We start from the raw sequence: 21,150 nt of genomic DNA on the forward strand, positions 1-21,150 counted from the left end.
TACATACTTTGTTTTAATCATATGAAAACGAGTCATATCTTTGACTAGTATCTGTAATATTAATGATATAAACACCATGTTAACAACTAGTACCTGTAATATTAATGATATAAACACCATAATGTTATTGGCCAGTATCTGTAATATTAATATGCATATAAACGCCATGTCATTAGCTGGTATCTGGAATACTATTTGTGTTACGTACTATCTACAGTGGAGACAGACAGACCAACATTAGAATCATAACTTTATTTCCCCCTTCATACAGTCATCCTGCAGCACCAAACTTCTCTTCACAATAATAAAGAGGATTTCTATCAAAGACTCAAACAGAAAAACATTCTCATCATCATTGTTTCTTCACACAGGTATGTACAGACACATATACACATTTGTTATTAAACTATACAATACAAAAAAATATGTAAAACACAGGGTTGACCCTTTCTTAAAAAAAAAAGAAAACTCCCAATTCCATTTTAGTTAACATTTTCTTTTTTTTACAAATCACTTTAAAGTTCTATTCCCTTGTATAAAAAGCTTCCTGGTGTTTGTTTTAAATCCTAAGGAAATTACCTCATGACAATATGAGGTGATCTCTGGCGCAGTGTGATGGCCTCATGACAATAGGAGGCTATCTCTGGTGCTGTGTGTGTTGGCTCATTCAATTCCCAGCATAGAATATTAGAAAAGCATCAGTGATGGCTACATTCACACAAGGCCAACATATTGTACAGGACATAGCATCAGCGTTGGCTACATTCACACAAGGCTAACATATTGGCAGCTATTGTCACCCAATAGGAGATGGCAGTACAACTGTGTACGCTGGTGTTGACTGGGTACTGCAGACTTGGTTTACCGGTATATGTTGGGTTAGGGTTAGCTAATGGTTAGTTAGTTAACAAATGTGTTTTATGGGCAGTTATGTCACAAAGTGTTCAAAACCAGATCCGTTGTTCCTGAATTCATCCTGCCCTCGTCGAAATGAAGACGAATTAAGCAACAATTGGCTGAAAATTCTACTTCAAAAAGTATAATTTTGTAGATCAGTAGTAGTAGTCGTAGTAATAGTAGCAGTAGTAGTAGCCTTGAATGCCAAAGTCTGATATTAACTTTATGAACTTTGAAGAGTTAGTTCAGTAGATCAATATCTAGTTAGTTCAGTAGATCGATATCTACATTTAATTCAGTAGATTGATATCAAGTTGGTTCAGTAGATTGATATCAAAAGTTTGTTCAGTAAATCGATATCAAAAGTTTGTTCAGTAGAACAACATCTATAGTCGCCTAAGGTTCCAACTTATCTGATGTATTCTAACTCAGTCTATCGGGTCTGTGAACTGGTCGGTCACACAGGCAATAAGTAGAAAATGGGTTGAGTCCAGGAATAGAAGGAGCCTCCTCCACACAGCTAATGGCTGACAGGCTCATGTAGACATGAATGGTAGGTGGGAAGTGACCAATCACAGCAAACAGGCCACTGTGTTTGTCAAATGGAAAGAGGAAAAGTGAATGAAAAGTTAGTTAGCCTCACAGAACAAGATAAAAAAAAAAGAAAAAAAAAAAAAATTGGTTTGGGTGGGGCGCGAGGTCTCCAGTGAGGTTAAGGTTAGGGTTAAATTAAGGTATGGGTTAGGTTTATAAACAACATTTTAGGTAAAATCCACCTACCACATCAGGTCAGGCCAAGGCCCCTAATCCTAACCCTAGCACAAATCAAACTTAACTCCCCTCTCAAACAACCCTAACCCTAGCATACATCAACCTCAACTCCCCTCTCAAACAACCCTAACCCTAGCATAAATCAACCTTAACTCCCCTCTCAAACAACCCTAACCCTAGCATAAATCAACCTCAACTCCCCTCTCAAACAACCCTAACCCTAGCATAAATCAACCTTAACACTTCTCAAACACGACAAGACTGTCATCCACTATTGTATATACAACATCTAAAGCTAGTGGTTAAGTCAAGTCCCTGTAATGTAAGAAGGGTTTATATTATAAAACACTGTAGGCTGGTAGGTTGGTAGGCTGCATATACACAAAGTAATTTAGTTAAATTAGCAAAACCACTTAATAGTTCACAAGAATATTTGTTGACAATGTGTAGAAACACAGTGCAGTATTATACTTTTATGAGGTGATGACCAGGTTGTAATAATAACATGAATCACCATCACACACAGTGCAGTATTGTACTGTTGTACTGTGATAACCAGGCGGTAATAGTAACATACATCACCATCATCACACTCAGTGCAGTATTGTACTGTTATACTGTGATGCTGTAATAGTAACATACATCACCATCACACTCAGTGCAGTGTTGTACTGTTATACTGTGATGCTGTAATAGTAACATACATCACCATCACACTCAGTGCAGTATTGTACTGTTATACTGTGATGCTGTAATAATAGTAACATACATCACCATCACACACATGCAAAGTCTATTCTGATCTATTATGAGACAACAACTACAGGGTCAAACAGTCAAAAAGCACACGATGCCAAAGAACATCAAGGTAAACAAACACACAGCAGCGGCCCACTAGCGGGAAGATGTTCACAGAAGAGACTCCATCGAAAATCAATACATGTATAATACATAATAGAGTCTCAACCCAGACTGCCCATTCATAAACACGTCTGAAGTGATTTAAGACATCCGTCATGTGACATTAGTATTATTACTGTGCTCTATACAAAGAGTCCTTTAAGGTGTAAATGGCTGAGTCGTAGAACCAAGAATCATGACTCACACATGCACTGGACTCCTGGACATAACAGGAACACCCGATTCATTCTCAACTGAAGGCTAAATACACAGACCCATTTTCAACACAAAGTCAAGTTTAACACATAGCCCAACAAGGAGCGGTAGAATCTAGATAAGAATAATAATATCAACAAGAATAATATGAACACAAAGTGCTAGGAGGGGGAAAAACTATTTAAAGAGAGTAGTTAAGCATTCAGAACAAATATGACTATTGTAGTTGTGATAATAGGAACACTTTGTAATACATTTCCAGAAGATAAATAGTTCAAATGATGTGTATGTACAATAGACTGACGGCTCAGACCATCCTCTCTGTATTATACAATAGACTGACAGCTCAGACCATCCGCTCTGTATTATACAGTAGACTGATAGCAGTGTTAGTAGCTCAGACCATCCTCTCTGTATTATACATAGTATCAATGTGGACAATATGTAGAAACCTGCAGGAGTCCGTCTGTTTTTGCTTCTAGGCGTAGTTGTACAGAGTTAACTTCACTATCAACTAACCCTAACGCTAACATATAACACAGCACTGTAGTTAACTTCACTATCAAACCAAACCCCTTGTGTTTGAACATATATTGATTATGGATGCACCGATACGAATACTGGTATCAGGTTAAAACACAGTATCAGATATGAGTCTGTTACCAGGTTAAAACACAGTATCAGATATGAGTCTGTTACCAGGTTAAAACACAGCATCAGATATGGGTTTGATATCAGGCTAAACACAGCATCAGATATGGGTCTGTTATCAGACTAAAACACAGTATCAGATATGGGTCTGATATCAAGGTATCTGTATCAGATCATTTCCCCAATGCTAAAATCTGATACCATATTATTTATCTCTAATGGAGAAAAATGTATTATATATCTCAAACACTTTTGTCCAATGACCCCAAACTGTCTAAGTCTAAACTGTTCAGTAATAGCGGTGGATCAGATCGGTACTCGATGCTGGTGGCTCTGCATGGACATAACTAACCCTAACTCTAACCACAACTCTAACCCTAACCATAGACACAGTCGTCCAGAGGGAATAAAGGCACATCTGGTAGTTCTTTCTGTATAAATAAGACAATATTTACAGACAATAAGTTAGTAACTAGCTGAAAGACTATAGGGGCTTTCCCTATGTGATGTCACACACACACACGCACACACACACACATTATCTCTTTGTCTCCCTCTTTCTCTCCTGGTGACACATGGTGTTGCCCGTTTAGAAAGATCTTCTCTACTCCTTCCCTGATAAACTATTTATTATTGCTCAGCATTTTTCTGTCGGCTGAATTCAGAAAAAAAGTAAATTTCTCATCATTATTATGATTTGGCCTGAAACAACTCCAGTGTTTGGACGCTGAAACAAGGAAGCTGAAGTATCTCAGAGCTGCCATATTCATCTCCTTGAATCTCAGTTAATAACTATATGTCTTGATACATCAGTCAGGACAAACTTCTGCAAAAAGTACATTTTCAGGATTTAGAATTTGAAAGAAACTCTGCTTTTGGAGTGGAGAGGAGTGAAGCTGGTCCTGCTGCCTTCAACAAGCTAGTTTGGTTTCAAGTTGATTCTGACATGAAGTGAAATATCTCAGAATCCTTCTGTAGTAGCTGGAAGCATTAGTAAAGGCTTTGAGACAATACATCTCTATGGTCTGGATCATCTATTCACTGGTGGGTTAGGGTTAGCTGGTATTATGTTACACACAACATGTCTAGTCATCAGCTATAAAGGGAATGATAGAATGACAGAAAACAGGCAATTCTTGGAGCAATTGTTGCTGGTGATATCTGTCCAAATAACTGGCTGTTTAGTGGTGATACCCATCATAATACCTGACTGTGTAGTGGTGATATATGTATCATAATAACTGGCTGTGTAGTGGTGATATATGCATCATAATAACTGGCTGTGTAGTGGTGATATATATCATAATAACTGGCTGTGTAGTGGTGATATATATCATAATAACTGGCTGTGTAGTGGTGATATATGTATCATAATACCCGACTGTGTAGTGGTGATATCTATCATAATAACTGGCTGTGTAGTGGTGATATATATCATAATAACTGGCTGTGTAGTGGTGATATCTGACTGTAGTGTGGCCAAAGTTATGTAAACAACAGCCATAGAGCATCAAGTATCACAGTGAGCCACTATGGTAATAAAAAGACATGCTAAAAACAGCCAAAATCTGTTAAAAAGTCGTCACAATAAGACATTTTCTTCAACTTGGTATTCAGTAAAAACACCAATTTAACTTGATTAGATGAACACATCATGAATCTACAACTAAAGCCAGAGTTATGAACACATATTTGTGCTTTTCATAATGCTAGCTAAACAGCTACAACGAGGCCAGCAAACTTGTAGAAAACATCTTTCTATAAAAGTGATTGTACTGGCAAATCCATAGAAAGTTAAACCCATAACAACTGGAAAGGTTCCAACCTCTTAAATACTTGTTGAACAGTTCAAATGTACAATAGAGTGGCAACCTACATCACTGCCAGGAGCTCACAAGTCAGAGTTCATTAACTCTAACATAACCCAAACTCTAACATAACCCAATGTCACTTCCAGGAGCTCACAGGTCAGAGGTCATTAACCCTAAGCATGTGTCACAAGAGCTCACAAATCAGAGTGGATTAACTCTAACCTAGAGGTCATTACCCATGACCCTGACCCTAACCCTATGTCACCACCAGGAGCTCACAAGTTAGAGGCATTCAGTCGAAAGCTTCACAGATCTGATTTGTCAACAACGCACCAAGTCAGGGAAACCAGGAAGTCACAAACAGCTAGGAATTCTGGAATATGTAGTCCAAGACAGTGGTTGTTGTGTTCCCCTGAATCTGATTGATTGGATTGTCTTTCCACCACAGAGGAAGAACAAAAATCTCATTCTATGGTGTCTGCAAGAGTTAGACATTTACATACAAAGATATTACGCCTAGAAAATTGTTAATTTCTGAAGTAAAGATGTATGTTGCAGGCTGTCAATGTGCCCTGTTTACAACACAGTGTTTCTCAAAAGCTGGGCCGGGACCCTCTATTAGTTCCCTGCAATGTTCAATAAATATATGTTCAATAATGCTGAATAAAAGACCAATGAGATTAACTAACTACCAAACCCTAACCAATTAGATTAACCAACTAACTAACCCTGCCCAAAGAGATTAACTAACAACCAGGAGACATCTTGCTGATGACCAGAATTCATATGCCATAAACAAAAGATGGCTCACTCACTCACTGACTCACTCACTCAGGTATGAATGATATCAGACACACTTGGAGAACATTAAAACAGAGATTACGGATATTGTGTTGATTTGCAGACTTCAGCGTTTCAGCTTCAACCACTGTTCCCCCTGCCGAGGTCACATGGTCAGGACAAGGTCACAGGGTCAAGACAAGTTCAAAAGTTGGAAGGGGAAAATGTAGGTGATGTTGGGGTCCTTCTGTTGGTAGAATGAGGGGTCAAAGGTCATCAGCTCTGGTCTCTGATGAGGTTAGCCCACAGCGCAGGCTAAGAAGACAGCCAATGTTATTTTGAGGTCACACAGAAGTCATGTCACAGGTCTGTAACTTTATTCTCCACCAGCGCCGCCACCTGCTGCAACCTGTAGGCCAGCTGCATCTTCTGGCCTGCCGAGTCCTCCTCCAGAGACATGATGATCTACAGACAGACAGACAGAGAGAGAGAGAGAGAGAGAGACAGAGAGAGACAGAGACAGAGAGAGACAGACAGACAGAGAGAGAGCGAGAGAGACAGAGAGATACAGAGACAGAGAGAGAGACAGACAGACAGAGAGAGACAGAGAGAGAGAGACAGAGAGAGAGACAGAGAGAGAGACAGAGAGAGAGACAGACAAACAAACAGAGAGATACAGACAGACAGAGAGATACAGACAGACAGAGAGATACAGAGAGACAAAGAGAGACAGACAGAGAGATACAGACACAGAGAGAGAGACAGAGAGAGATACAGACAGAGAGACAGATACAGAGAGACAAATAGAGAGACAGAGAGAGAGAGACAGAGAGAGACAGAGATAGATACAGAGAGACAGACATACAGAGATACAGACAGAGAGAGACAGAGATACAGACAGAGAGAGAGGCAGAGAGAGACAGACAGACAGACAGACAGACAGACAGACAGACAGACAGACAGACAGACAGAGACAGACAGACAGAGAGAGAGACAGACAGAGAGATAGAGAGATAGAGACAGACAGATACAGAGAGACAGACAGAAAGACAGACAGACAGACAGAGAGAAACAGACACAGAGAGAGAGATACAGACAGACAGACAGACATACAGACAGACAGGACATAGAGAGAGACAGGCAGACAGACACAAACAATAAGAAATTGCTGAATAAAATCCACTTTGTTTCTTCAGGACTTGTTGTGTGTACTGTAAATGTTAAGGAGAACTCCAGTGAGTTTCACACAAAAGAACATATTGTGTTTGTGTGTGTGTGTGTGTGTGTACCTGGTCATAGTACTTGTTGATGTACTTGTACAGCTCATGTAGCGCCACCAGGCTGTTCATCTCTGAGGCAAAACTCTGCAGGAGAGGAGAGTCTTTATTAAAGACCTAATCAGTGATCCAAACATTAACTGACAATAACAACAACAATAACAGCAACAACAATAATGATGATAATATTAATAACACATTCCCCGCCAATGACGAGTTAAGTCGTTATAGCCCGCCAATCGAATAACGCCAACAACGAGTAAACTAGTTGTTATGATCGTTATTTCTTTTATTCGCTATTTCTATTCATAATTCATCCAGCAAGGCTGTGTGAAAATCTGTCTGAGATCGCAACGGCCCGATACCGCCGCCTGGTGGTATTCGGCCGATGTTGCACTTACTTTCTGCAGGAAGCTTGGCTCTGTTTTTGTAACGTGGATCCAGATACACAGTCGAGTGCATTGAATCGCCTTCGAGACTCAAGAATCAATATGCTTTTGGAGCTCATGGCGTGGGCCAAACGGAAATACGATCGAGCAGATGGCAATCAAATAATTGGAATATTCTTTCTGCAGTATCATCGGCCAGAAGTAAGAGCAATCTAACGTTAATTCCAGCTTGATTGTCCATTTCTTTCATTGCAAACGATCTGATCAACGTATGCTGCTGTACTAACGAATGCCGTTATTGACAATCAATTAATCATAAACGACCCCAGCCCCCCATTTCCTGCATGCATGATGGAGTTAGCCACGATCACTCTAAAACTATACTTATATTCACCACGGTATAAAACGACAAAAAAATGGAAAAAATATTACTTTCCCACATCTTGAACGATAGATACCCGATGTCGAATGGGCCATAGTATTGCAGATATGGCTATAATATTTAAATAGTTATAGCCCTGCAAACAAGGTGAGCAACTCCCACCGTTTACAGCGCTACTATAGGATGCTGATATTGCGTGGCAGCTATTGTGATAATAATGAAGATAATGACAACAACAACAACATCAACAACAATGATAAAACAAATAATAATAGTCTTTACTGACCCCAGAGAGTTCTGTCAGGGTGGAGTTCATCTCCTGGTAGCTGCCTGACGCTGCACTATGGATATCACTGTAGTACCTGTAGTATACGTACACACACAATTAATTGCATCTATTTGGCACACTTGTATATGTGCATGCTTCCATATCATGTAGTGTGATCTAGGGGTGTCCGATATTATCGGCCAATATCGGCATTAAAATGTGATATCGGAAAATATCGGTATCGGTTTTCAATTTTTTTTTTTTTTTTTATATAAACATTTCTATAACCTTTAAGTAAGAACAAATTCTGATTTTATTTATTGTCAAAAGTATGCATAATGTTGTGTTAATTCCACAACAAGAGATCAACAAGAGATATGTAATGTTAATTACCTGAAATTATTCCATTTTTGGGGGGGGGGGGGGGGGGGGGGGGAAACCCTGCATATATCGGTATCGGTTGATATCGGTATCGGAAATTAAGAGTTGGACAATATCGGTATATCGGTATCGGTAAAAAAGCCAATATCGAGCATCCCTAGTGTGATCCTATAGTGTGATCCTGTAGTGTGATCATATAGTGTGATCATGTAGTGTGATCCTGTAGTGTGATCATATAGTGTGATCATATAGTGTGATCATATAGTGTGATCCTGTAGTGTATCATATAGTGTGATCATGTAGTGTGATCCTGTAGTGTGATCCTGTAGTGTGATATCATAATGTAATCATGTAGTGTGATCCTGTAGTGTGATCATATAGTGTGATCCTGTAGTGTGATCATATAGTGTGATCCTGTAGTGTGATATCATAGTGTAATCATGTAGTGTGATCCTGTAGTGTGATATCATAGTGTAATCCTGTAGTGTGATATCATAGTGTAATCATGTAGTGTGATCCTGTAGTGTGATCATATAGTGTGATCCTGTAGTGTGATCATATAGTGTGATCCTGTAGTGTGATATCATAGTGTAATCATGTAGTGTGATCCTGTAGTGTGATATCATAGTGTAATCATGTAGTGTGATCCTGTAGTGTGATATGATAGTGTAATCATGTAGTGTGATCCTGTAGTGTGATATCATAGTGTAATCCTATAGTGTGATCCTGTAGTGTGATCCTGTAGTGTGATATCATAGTGTAATCCTATAGTGTGATCCTGTAGTGTGATCCTGTAGTGTGATATCATAGTGTAATCATGTAGTGTGATCCTGTAGTGTGATATCATAGTGTAATCATGTAGTGTGATCCTGTAGTGTGATATCATAGTGTAATCCTATAGTGATTCACCTCTCCACCAGCTGTTTGTAGCGGGGGATCTCTCTGGCATAGAGAAGTTTGTTGACTGGAGAGTCCTGTTAGAATAACCACAACATAGTATCATTATCACCATACATAGTCAAGTCAAGAGTTTTATTTGTCACGGCATACAAGCATACAGAGAAATGCGGGTGGTCATGCCCGCAGCGATTGTGCAATAATACAAGTAATAGGAATAAGACATAACAGGTATAATGTACATAAAGTTTACAAAAAGCATGGTAAAAGACATGCTACAGTAAGGTCCTGCGATAGTGCAATACAGTGTTAGCTACGGATGAGGCACTGGGTCTTATGTACACTACTATACAATACAATATACAGTTATACTATATATCCTTATGCTCTCTTGCTATATCCATCTATTTTACTATACAAGAACCACTCCCGTTTTTATTTTTATTTTAATTTTTTTTTAACATATGACTGGGATAGACTGGTGTAGTCTGGTATAATGGTATAGTCTGGTAGAACTTGGTATAGTCTGGTATAAGCTGGTATAGACTGGTATAGTTTGGTATAGTCTTGTACGGTCTGGTATAGACTGGTAAAGACTTTTTTTTTTATCCACTTTTTCTCCTATTTTTTTCTATTTTTCTCCCATCCCAATTCCAATGTGCCAATTCTTCCCTCCCCTGTCTTGAACGTTGCTCGCATATGCCCCCCACAGGCCGGTTGTAGGGAGGATAGAAGCCTTGCATCACGTGTCCCCTCCGGTACATGAGGAGGCAGCCTGTCACATCTTTTCACCTGCCAGCGCGGACTCTCATTGGCGAGGTGTAACGTGTGGGAGGCTCACACTACCCCCCGCCATTTCCTGTCTCTGCTGTGGAGGCGTCCCCAACCTACCTGTAAGAGTCGCTGTCCACAACGTCCAGATTACCACCCATCGACTTCCACCCGCTAACTCTGCCAATTGAGTTAGTATGACGACTGGCCCAAGCCGGAGGCAGCGCCGACAGCCGGAGTCGAACCCGGTGTCTCTTGCGTTGGTGACGAGCGCAATGTCCGCTGCGCCACCCAGCCGCCTTGGTATAGACTTCTATAGTTTAGTATAGTTGGGTATAGACTGGTATAGTCTGGTATAGACTGGTATAATTGGGTGGAGACTGGTGTAACTTGGTATAGTTTGGTATATTTTGGCATAGTCTGGTATAGACGGGTATAGTTTGGTATAGCCTGGTAGGGTCTGGTATAGACTTCTATAGTTTAGTATAGTCAGGTATAGACTGGTATAGCATGGTATAGACTGGTATGGTATAGTCTGGTATATACTGGTACAATTTGGTATAGACTGGTTAACTTGGTATAATTTGGTATATTTAGGTATAGACAGTAGAATGGTACTGGCTGGCAGGGTCTGGTATAGACTGGTCTAGTCTGGTTCAGTCTGGTATAGACTGGTCTAGTATGGAATAGTCTGGTAGGGTCTGGTATAGACTGGTACAGCCTGGTATAGACTGGCTTTCCTCACCCTGCCCACTTTGTGCTCGGAGGTGGTACAGGAGTCGATGAAGGTCTGAGCGATGACTGACAGAACAGCATCCACGCTGTCCGTCACCTGGACGTCAAACACAAACTGAGGATTCTTCAAGATGTTTACCCAGAAACGCAAGGGAAGACTGGAGAGACAGAGACAGAGGGTATTATTCACAGATTCTATGAATTCAAACATCAATTATTTTGCTCATCATTCATTCTTTCATTTTCTGCCCCATCGTAACTCTCTCCCTTTCTCCATCCCCCCCTCTCTCACACTCACACACACACGCACACACTCTCTCTCTCTCTCTCTCTCTCTCTCTCTCTCTCTCTCTCTCTCTCTCTCTCTCCATCTCTCTCCGTCTCTCTCTCTACCTGTTGGTCTTCCAGATGTGGACGGTCTCTGGGTCGTCTATGCCGTGTTTCTCTGCCATGTCATCCAGGAAGTCAAAGAAGAAACGCACAGCAATGGGCGGAGGCCGCTTGGTGTTCAGGATCGCTACGAACACATCATCTACAAACTTCTGAAGCGTTCCCTGCAACACAGACACAGACACACATCATCTACACACTTCTGAAGAGTTCCCTGCAACACAGACACAGACACACATCATCTACACACTTCTGAAGAGTTCCCGGCAACACAGACACACAGCCAGATAATCAGACAGACATATACTCAGACAGACAGACAGGTAATCAGACAGAGACAGAAAGGTAGACAGATAGATAATCAGACAGAGACAGAAAGGCAGACAGATAGATAAGACAGACAGACAGACAGACATACAGAAACAGACAGAGACAGATAATCAGACAGACTGAGAGAGAGAGAGAGAGAGAGAGAGAGACAGACAGACAGACAGACAGACAGACAGACAGACAGACAGACAGACAGACAGACAGACAGACAGACAGAGACAGAGACAGACAATCAGGCAGAAAGACAGACTGACAGACAGGACAGATAATCAGACATACTGTACATACAGACAGATAATCAGACAGGCAGAGACAGACAGACACACAGACAGACAATCAGGTAGAAAGACAGACTGGCAGACAGTCAGACAATCACAGATAGATAGACATACAGACAGATAAACAGACAGACAGATAGATAATCAGACAGGCAGAGACAGACAGACTGACAGAGACAGTCAGAAAGTCAAACAGACAGAGACAGACAATCAGACAGAGACAGACAGATATACAGCCAGACAGATAAACAGACATACAGGTAATGACAGACAGAGAGAGAGACATACATACAGACAGACAGATAATCAGACACAGACAGACAGATAGATAATCAGACAGGCAGACAGACAATCAGACAGACAGACAGACAGACAATCAGACAAACCGACAGGCAGAGACACAGACAGACACAGGCGGACACAGGCGGACAAGACAGACAATCAGACAGAAAGACAGACAGATAATTAGGCAGAAAGACAGACTGATAGAGACAAACAGACAGAGACAGACAAACAGACAGAGACAGACAGACAGATAAACAGACAGACGGCAGACAGACAGACATACAGACATACATACATATAGATAATCAGACAGGCAGAGACAGACAGAGACAGAGACAGGCAGACATATAGACAGATAATCAGACAGACATGTTGAGACATACAGACAGATATATATATATACCGGTAATCAGACAGACAGATAATATAGACATATAGACAGATAATCAGACAGACAGGTTGAGACAGACAGACATATCTAATCTGTGCATATATCAGAGTTACCAGCACAGTCTTGTTGAAAAATCGTTATGCCTGTGAGCCGCCACAAGGGCAGAATACAAATCCTGATGAATACAACAGGATATAGGAGAAAATACACATGCATGTGTGTCTATGTCTGTGTGTCTGTGTGTGTGTGTACCTTCATAGACAGCAGTCTGGTCAGGTATATCTCTGGGATAGCTTTAGCTGTGTGTGTGTAGGTGTGTCAAGTCAAGTCAAGTAATTTATTTATATAGCACATTTAAAAGCACAAGAGCCAACCAAAGTGCTGTACAATCAAAGCTTAAAATCAATGTCCTAATATAAAATACACAAATACAAAAATACAAAAAGGCACAGCAGGACAAGACAGTACATTCAGAGAATAGGACAGTAGGACAACACACGGATAGGGGAACACAAAGTACAGTAGCACACAGGGGACAGAGGAGCATAAGAAGAGATACAAGAGGGAGGGGGCAGGATAAAATTACATGGGAGTGTGTGAGTTAGGGTGTGGGAGAATCAGGGTTTATTGAAGGCCAGGGAATAGAAGTGGGTTTTTAGACGGGCCTTAAATGTCTCCAGCGAGGGGGCAGATCGGATCTCCAGGGGAAGCTGGTTCCATAGCTTGGGGGCCACGGCCTTGAAGGAGCGATCGCCTCTCTTTTTGAGTCTGGTGCGGGGGGGGGGGGACCAGCCGAGCCTGGTTGGAGGATCTTAGTGACCTGGGTGCTACGTAGGGGGTGATGAGCTCTGTGATATATAGGGGTGCTGCACCCGATAGTGCCTTAAAGGTGAGGAGGAGGATTTTGAAGTCTATTCTAAGTGGGACTGGGAGCCAGTGTAGGGAGGCTAGGACTGGTATGATGTGCTCTCTCTTTCTGGTGTGTGTGTGTGTGTGTGTGTGTGTGTGTGTGTGTGTGTGTGTGTGTAGGTGTGTAGGTGTGTAGGTGTGTAGGTGTGTAGGTGTGTGTGTGTGTGTGTGTGTGTGTGTGTGTGTGTGTGTGTGTGTGTGTGTGTACCTTCATAGACAGCAGTCTGGTCAGGTATATCTCTGGGATAGCTTTAGCTGTGTGTGCGTGTAGGTGTGTGTGTGTGTGTGTGTGTGTGTGTGTGTGTGTGTGTGTGTGTGTGTGTGTGTGTGTGTGTGTGTAGGTGTGTGTGTGTGTGTGTGTAGGTGTGTGTGTGTGTAGGTGTGTGTGTGTGTGTAGGTGTGTGTGTGTGTGTGTGTGTGTGTGTGTGTGTGTAGGTGTGTGTGTGTGTGTGTGTACCTTCATAGACAGCAGTCTGGTCAGGTATATCTCTGGGATAGCTTTAGCTCTCTCCCTCTCCCTCATGCTGCTCTTGCGGTGTTTTGGGATGTCAGGGTCTTCGTTGCTTTTCACCAGGTGCCACAGGCGAAACCCCTCCTCCTCCTCGCCCTCCAACATGGGCGTCTCTACAGGAGCCCAACAGGGACACACTTCAGTATCACAGTGTTCCACACAGGAACAAATGTAGCATTTAACTGAGCATTCAGAGTAAATCAACATTACGTTTTTTTTTTTTTATCCACTTTTTCTCCCCATTTTCTATTTTTCTCCCATCCCAATTTCGTGTTTCCAATTCTCCCCTCCCCTGTCTCTTGAACGTTGCTAGACTATGCCTCCCACTGGTCGGCTGTAGTGAGGATAGAAGCCTTGCATCACGTGTCCCCTCCGGTACACGAGGAGGCAGCCTGTCGCATCTTTTTACCGCGACAGCTCGAACTCTCAGTGGCGAGGAGTAACGCGTGGGAGGCTCACGCTGCCCCCGATACTTCCTGTTTCCGCCGTACCGGCGTCACCCAACCGACCTGTAGGAGTCGCTGTCCACAACGTCCAATCCCCACCCACCGGCTTTCCCACCCTCTAACACTGCCAATTGTGTTAGTATGACGGCTGGCCAAGCCGGTAGCAACGCCGAGAGCTGGGCTCGATACCAGCATCTCCTGCGTTAGTGGCGAGCGCCTTGCCCACTGCGCCACTCAGCCGCCTATAAATCAACATGTCTGAAGTAAAAAGATATTTTAGAAACCACAGAGGGGCAGACTTCACATCACATGAAGTGACACACAAACACACTTGTCCAAGGGCCATACCTTTTCTAAGCAGACACTGTGGGGGCCAGACTATATATGGGGGCCAGAAAAATATAGATTTATTGGAATTATTGTTTATTTCACTTTCTTACTAAATGTATTTGGTTTGTATTAGCCTATGTCAGGGGTTCCCAAACTCTTTTAACACTCTTTGTTGTTGTTATTATAATCTATTATGAATCTATTATTATTTATAATAATATTGTTTTTTACTTTCTTCTGTCTGGAACACTTGGTTGATCCCCATGCCAATACAATTCTGAGAGCGAGGAATAAGAGCTACTGTAGCTCCATCTGGAACCTGGAGAGAGAGGTGAGGAGAGAGGAGAGGAGAGAGGAGAGGAGAGAGTTTAGTTGAGCAGGAGATCTCTAAACATATATATACCTTGCATTGTGTGTGTGTGTTACCTTGTAGTGCTGCAGTGTGTTTAGTTTTTTCCAGCGTCCATGAACAATAGCTGTGACATCATCATCAGACAGGGTCAGGTGACCTGCCTGACCAGAACGCCATTCTGAGAGAAATAACACACACCATCTACAGAGTCAGCCATGTTGGAGCTAAATAAAGACACAGTGTTTCTACCTCTTCTCTACAACTACTGTAACAAGTGTTGTCAGTGCCTGCGTGGTTTGGTTTAGGAAGAAAATATTTGCCTCCAAATATCATTGGTTACAAACAGCAAAAAGCTCTGTACCATAAAATCTACAGAGTAAGTGTGTGCGTCAAGGTCAAGTTTATTGGCATGTCCCAAACTGGGCAATTCATGTTACAGCAGATAAATAGGAGCTCCACAGCAAACATACATAACAAGAAGAACACAGACAGACATGTACAGTACATGGTTGCAGGATCAGATCATAACTAGGGATGCCCCGATCACGTTTTTTGCCACCGATACCGATCACCGATCGTCGTGAGCCATATCGGCCGATACCGATCCGATTGTTTTTGATTAAAAAGAAATTTTATATAATTTTTTTTTTTTATAAAATATATATATTATATAATTAGACTTGTACTTGTATTATCTGCGAGACATCGCCACCACGCAACAAGTCAAAATGCTCGCTATCTGCAAACAGCTCCACTGTCTGTGTACTCTAGTAGCCTCCAGCTCCAAAAAGGATTCTCCGGCGCTGCAGCTGGACCCTATTGGTAACGTTACGGTTCTTTGGTCATTTCACATTCAGCAAGCCCTCAGCTCCAATACGCATTGAATCAATGTTATAAGACATTGATATCAAGAGCTATCTGTAGCTACTGCTAGCCGGCTAGATGACGTTAAGACAGAACTTTAGTTCAATGGGACATTTCGTTTTGAACAGAGAACTAACGTCAGCTAACGCAAGCTAACGCAAGCTAACGGAGGTATGAACATGGACTACTAGACTTTCTGGATCATTTGTTGATATCAGGAGCTATCAGTAGCTAGCCGGCTAAATACCGTTAGACAATGCCTACTAAACGTGAATAGTTGACTGGGTAATTTTGTTTAAACAGTAACGATAGCTAGGTAGCTAACGTTAGCTCAGGTCGAATGCACTACAGACTCGAGCAGGGGAGCCTCCTCTCAGTCCTTAGTGTTTACAAACTCTACACGGGGGCGGGCGGGGCTAGGGAGGAGGAGCAGCGGCAGTTTGCAGGTCGTGTGTGTCTGAGACAGACAGCGAGTGAGACCTTCGCTTGATCGGTTTCCGCGATCGGTGAATATGACTCATTATTGGAATTCACAGATTGCATATTTATACTGAGTATCGGCCGATAACGATCGGTGGCCGATCGATCGGGGCATCCCTAATCATAACAGTCAAACAAGCAACCACAACCATCCCCCCACCCACCTCAAAGCCGCCCTCTTAGGGCTGGGCGATAAATCGATTTTATCGATTAATTAGAATTCATGATTTAGGACGATTTAAAAAAATGAAAATCGATAATTTTTTTTCTCCAATAGTCACCTTTTATTTTTACAAAAATTGATGTTTGGTGAAAGTTAGATTTGCACTTCATTAAATTCATTCTCGTTTGAAGATCAAGAGGCATCTTTTATTTGTTTTAAGTGAAGTTTGGTGAAAAAGCAAGTTATTGCACTATTAATCCCAATAGGGACATTCATCTTTGTTTGATCAAGATTAACCTTTTATATATATTAGGGCTGACCCCTATAAGTCGATTAGTCGACTAATCGGTCGAAAGGAGCCGTAGTCGACTGGCCAACCTCTTAGTCGAATATATATATATATATATATATATATATATATATATATATATATATATATATATATATATAAAAATAATAATTATTTTTTGTATTTTTATTTTTTTATCATTCTTTCCAAAAGAAAAGAGGCCTAGAAGCGTGGCTAACGCTAATGGCACGCATACCAGAGGCTAACTGCCTACGAAAACAGGCACAGAGGCACTGAAAGAGGATTTCACCCATCTAATGAACACACTAGACTAGACAAATATCAAGATGTATCCATCAGTGGACCAATTGCATGCTTTTGCAGAGGACAAGAAGCCTTCAGTCGACTCCTTCAGACATTAAGCACCCCCCACAGCCCAAATGGAATGATAAAAAAATAAAAATAAAAAAATTACATTTAATTAAAAAATTTTGTCGACCAATAGTCGACTAACAGCTAGGCCTGTTGCAATAAGCAATAAATCAATTTATCGCGCAATAATGAAAATGAATGCAATGATTTTGACGGGCGCAATTAATTGCTATTTGCGTGTTTGTTTTAATGAGGCGGGAACCAGTACCTCTCCGTGTGGGGAGGCGGGCCGCTGACGTTACTACAGAGTACAGCACGGGAGCTCCTGTGAGCACCATGCGTATGTTGGGCAGTAGCAACGCTACATAGCTTAACTACATTTCTCAGTAGCGTGATGGTAGCGTCGCTCCTTTTGAACCAAGTAGCGTTCTTTGTAGTGTAGCTATTTTTAGACCCAAGTAGTGATGTAGCGTGAACAAATGCTATACGCTACTGCCTGGAGAAACTGGACTGCTAAATAAAGATTAAAGATCTAGCGTTGATGCTATGACGCTTCCTCCTCATCGTTGATTGCCTGTAGTAGCTGCATCTAACGTTAGTAGCTAACGTTAAAACTAACCTAAAGTTAGTTGTTCACCAACAATCTCAACATTTGTTTAATCATTAGCTCAAAAACACAGAACCGGACGACACAAGTTGTCCGCTCATAGGTTCTGCTAGGATAATAACAACAATACTTCCGGTCGGTGGGTTTCAAAATAAAAGAGCAAAGTCTAAAACACCGGAAAAGACGTTTATTTTGTACAGCGTTTTCCTCCACGAGTACTCAAGTACATCATGTGATCAATCGATCTGTTTTTTTTTGCCCATCCCTAGTTTATCCTGTGCTGAAAAGTCTCCATTCAAATAGAGATAGTATATATTTGTGTTTATTTGATTATTGTTGAGCTATATTTTAATCGAGAGTAACTGGTAGTGTAGCTTACTACATTTTCCAAGTAGCTTGCCCATCACATAATCCGCGAGCCACAGTAAACAAACGCGAGCCACAATTAGGGTGACCAGGTGTCCCGCTTTTGGTTGTATACTGCACAGCCATTTTACCTAATGTCCCACGTCCCTCTTTTCGAAGCAAAAAATAAAAACATGGCTCTAAAAGCCCCTTCCTACAGTAAACGTAGCAACCCGCCTCTTGTCCACACACATTGCTCTGCTCGTTTTATCATTGCTCTCACGGAGATAAAACTGGGAACGAGGTTACTCTGCTTCTGACGCTACCTCATATCTGATTGGTTAGGTAGTAATTTAGGATATTTAAAATGTCTTCCAATGTTAAATAAAGGTTTATTGCACTTTGAAACGGTTTCCTTGCATTATTATGCTATTATCATTATATTAGTAAAAAAACAAAAATTGATTGAAAACTTTTGGGAAATACATTTCTCAAAAAAATTATTTCTCTCAAAACCGCAATAATATCACTTATCGCAATAATTTCTGGGACAATTAATCGCCCAGCAAAATGTGTTATCGTGACAGGCCTACTAACAGCAAATTTTGGCCAATCATAGTCGACCATCCAAATCCTTAGTCGGGGACAGCCCTAATATATAGACAGCCCTAATATATATATTATAATTATTTTTTTGAAGTAAACATTTGTGAAAGTTAGGTTTGCACTTCAATCCCAATAGGGAAATTCCTCTTGGTTTTTGTGTCAAATAAAAACAAAGCTTGAATGATTTCCTTGGCGTTTCTAGTTTTTCAGAGAGAAAAAATCGATACAAATCGCAAATCGGATGTGGTGTGAAAAAATCTGAGATTAAATTTTTAGGCCATATTGCCCAGCCCTACGCCCTCTCCTGCCTCCTCCATTGATGGCACGAATGGAGGTAGGTATAAATGAGAATTTGTATCTATTGTTTTTAGCTGCAGGGGTCTCCAAACGTTGGCCGGAAGGCAATAATTGATACTCCGGATTTAGGGGGTGAGAGCTGTCTAATCGATGATGCCTTCCTGAGCACCTGCTCATCATATATATGACCCAGAGCCAGACAGCTGAATTGTACCCCCACAATCTTGCTAGCCCCCCTCACAATCCTGTTAAGGGCATTCTTCTGTTTAATGCCAAGGTTTCCATACCAACAAATACCAGCAAAGGAAACAACAGACTCTATGAAGGCCCTATAGAACAAGATCATCAAGGACTTATCCACCTTACATTTGGCTAGCTTCCTTAGACAGAAGAGGCGCTGCTGACCTTTCTTACTAGGGTTGGGCACCGAGAACCGGTTCTAATAGGAACCGGTTCCTAACTTCCGGTTCTGGAATCATTTAGAACAGGAATCGAAATGGAGAATAGGAACTGGAATCGTTCAAATCCAAACGATACCCAACCCTATTTCTTACAGACCATTTCAGTGTTAAAATCAAATTTCAGACGATTGTCAATAATGGAACTGAGATATTTATAAGGTCACCAAATCCACTGTCTGGCCCTTAATGACACTACTCTGAGGAGCTAGTGAAGATCATCTAGAATCAATGCACATATCTTTTGTCTTTGTGACATTTAGTTGTAGAAATGCCTCTTCACATCAGGAAACAAAGTCATCTACAACTGGGCCATGGCTGGCCTCATTGTCACTCAGGAGAATAACAATTACAGAATCATCTGCAAATTTTACGATGTGACTATTTGCATGTTGACTTTTACAGTCATTAGTATACAGGATATACAGGAGTGGGGAAAGAACACAACCTTGGGGTGAGCCAGTGGATGATGTTAGTACACCAGACAACAAAAATGAATGGTGTTAAAGGCTGATGAGAAGTCAACAAGAAGCAGCCTAGCATGTTTCTTGCTGACTTCCAGGTAAATAGAAGGTTCAATAAGGTGATGGTAGCATCAGACACTCCTCTCTTAGCCCTGTATGCAAATTGCAAAGGGTCCAGGCAGCCTGTAGCTGTTCCGCAACTGTAGCTATTTCCGGGGTAGGCCTGATTGGCCCCGACAGGCACGTGACCGCCGCGGCCATGCCCCGCGGCAGCCCCGCGACGCGGCAACGAGGCTGCTGTGGTTCACAGGCGCTTTCCGCCTTCAACGCCATCAGTCATAATAATATCATCAGTCATCTCTAATAATATTAATCACTGTTCAATGTACTAATTAAGCATTACATCACGCGCAGGAGTGGTTTGTGAACAATAAACCATGCCTAGGGGTGGTCGTTAGACCCCCCTAGGCATGGTTTATTGTTCACAAATCACGACTGCAAGTGGTGTAAAGCTTTTATACAACTGCCACATTCATCCAACCTTATTTCTATACAATAAACACATTAATCGAAGATTTATTGAAAAAACCATCCGCCAGAAAAAGTAGTTCCCACAACTACAAAAAAGACAATTTGCCTCCATGTGGAAGCAGATCGGAAGTGCATCCAACCAACTAACACATCCAACTGTGTATTATTGGAATGATTGAGAGAAGTTGCCTCATGTGGAAGCAGCTTGAAGTGCATCCAACCAACTAACACATCCAACTGTGTATTATTGGAATGATTGATTGAAAATTTTATTACCAGATGCAGAATGGGTACAATACAGTACGGCTCAATACACACAATTGTTA

At 41.5% G+C, this 21,150-nt stretch overlaps 1 protein-coding gene across 1 annotated transcript in view; it reads right to left on the bottom strand.

The window, feature by feature from the left end:
* Positions 1 to 237: 237 nt before the first annotated feature.
* Positions 238 to 21,150, bottom strand: part of plxnb3 (plexin B3) — a 248,172-nt gene continuing 227,259 nt past the window's right edge. The window contains exons 32-40 of the mRNA XM_084333745.1: positions 15,423 to 15,526; positions 15,228 to 15,315; positions 14,167 to 14,333; positions 11,520 to 11,680; positions 11,137 to 11,284; positions 9,633 to 9,697; positions 8,361 to 8,436; positions 7,316 to 7,390; positions 238 to 6,491 (exon numbers count right to left, since the gene is read on the bottom strand). Coding sequence (XP_084189871.1) covers positions 6,387 to 6,491; positions 7,316 to 7,390; positions 8,361 to 8,436; positions 9,633 to 9,697; positions 11,137 to 11,284; positions 11,520 to 11,680; positions 14,167 to 14,333; positions 15,228 to 15,315; positions 15,423 to 15,526 — 989 coding nt within the window. The 3' untranslated portion in view covers positions 238 to 6,386. The remainder of the gene's footprint in view (positions 6,492 to 7,315; positions 7,391 to 8,360; positions 8,437 to 9,632; positions 9,698 to 11,136; positions 11,285 to 11,519; positions 11,681 to 14,166; positions 14,334 to 15,227; positions 15,316 to 15,422; positions 15,527 to 21,150) is intronic.

The sequence above is a fragment of the Notolepis coatsorum genome, assembly GCF_963971535.1.
Source record: "Notolepis coatsorum genome assembly, chromosome: 17".
Lineage (NCBI taxonomy): Eukaryota > Metazoa > Chordata > Actinopteri > Aulopiformes > Paralepididae > Notolepis > Notolepis coatsorum.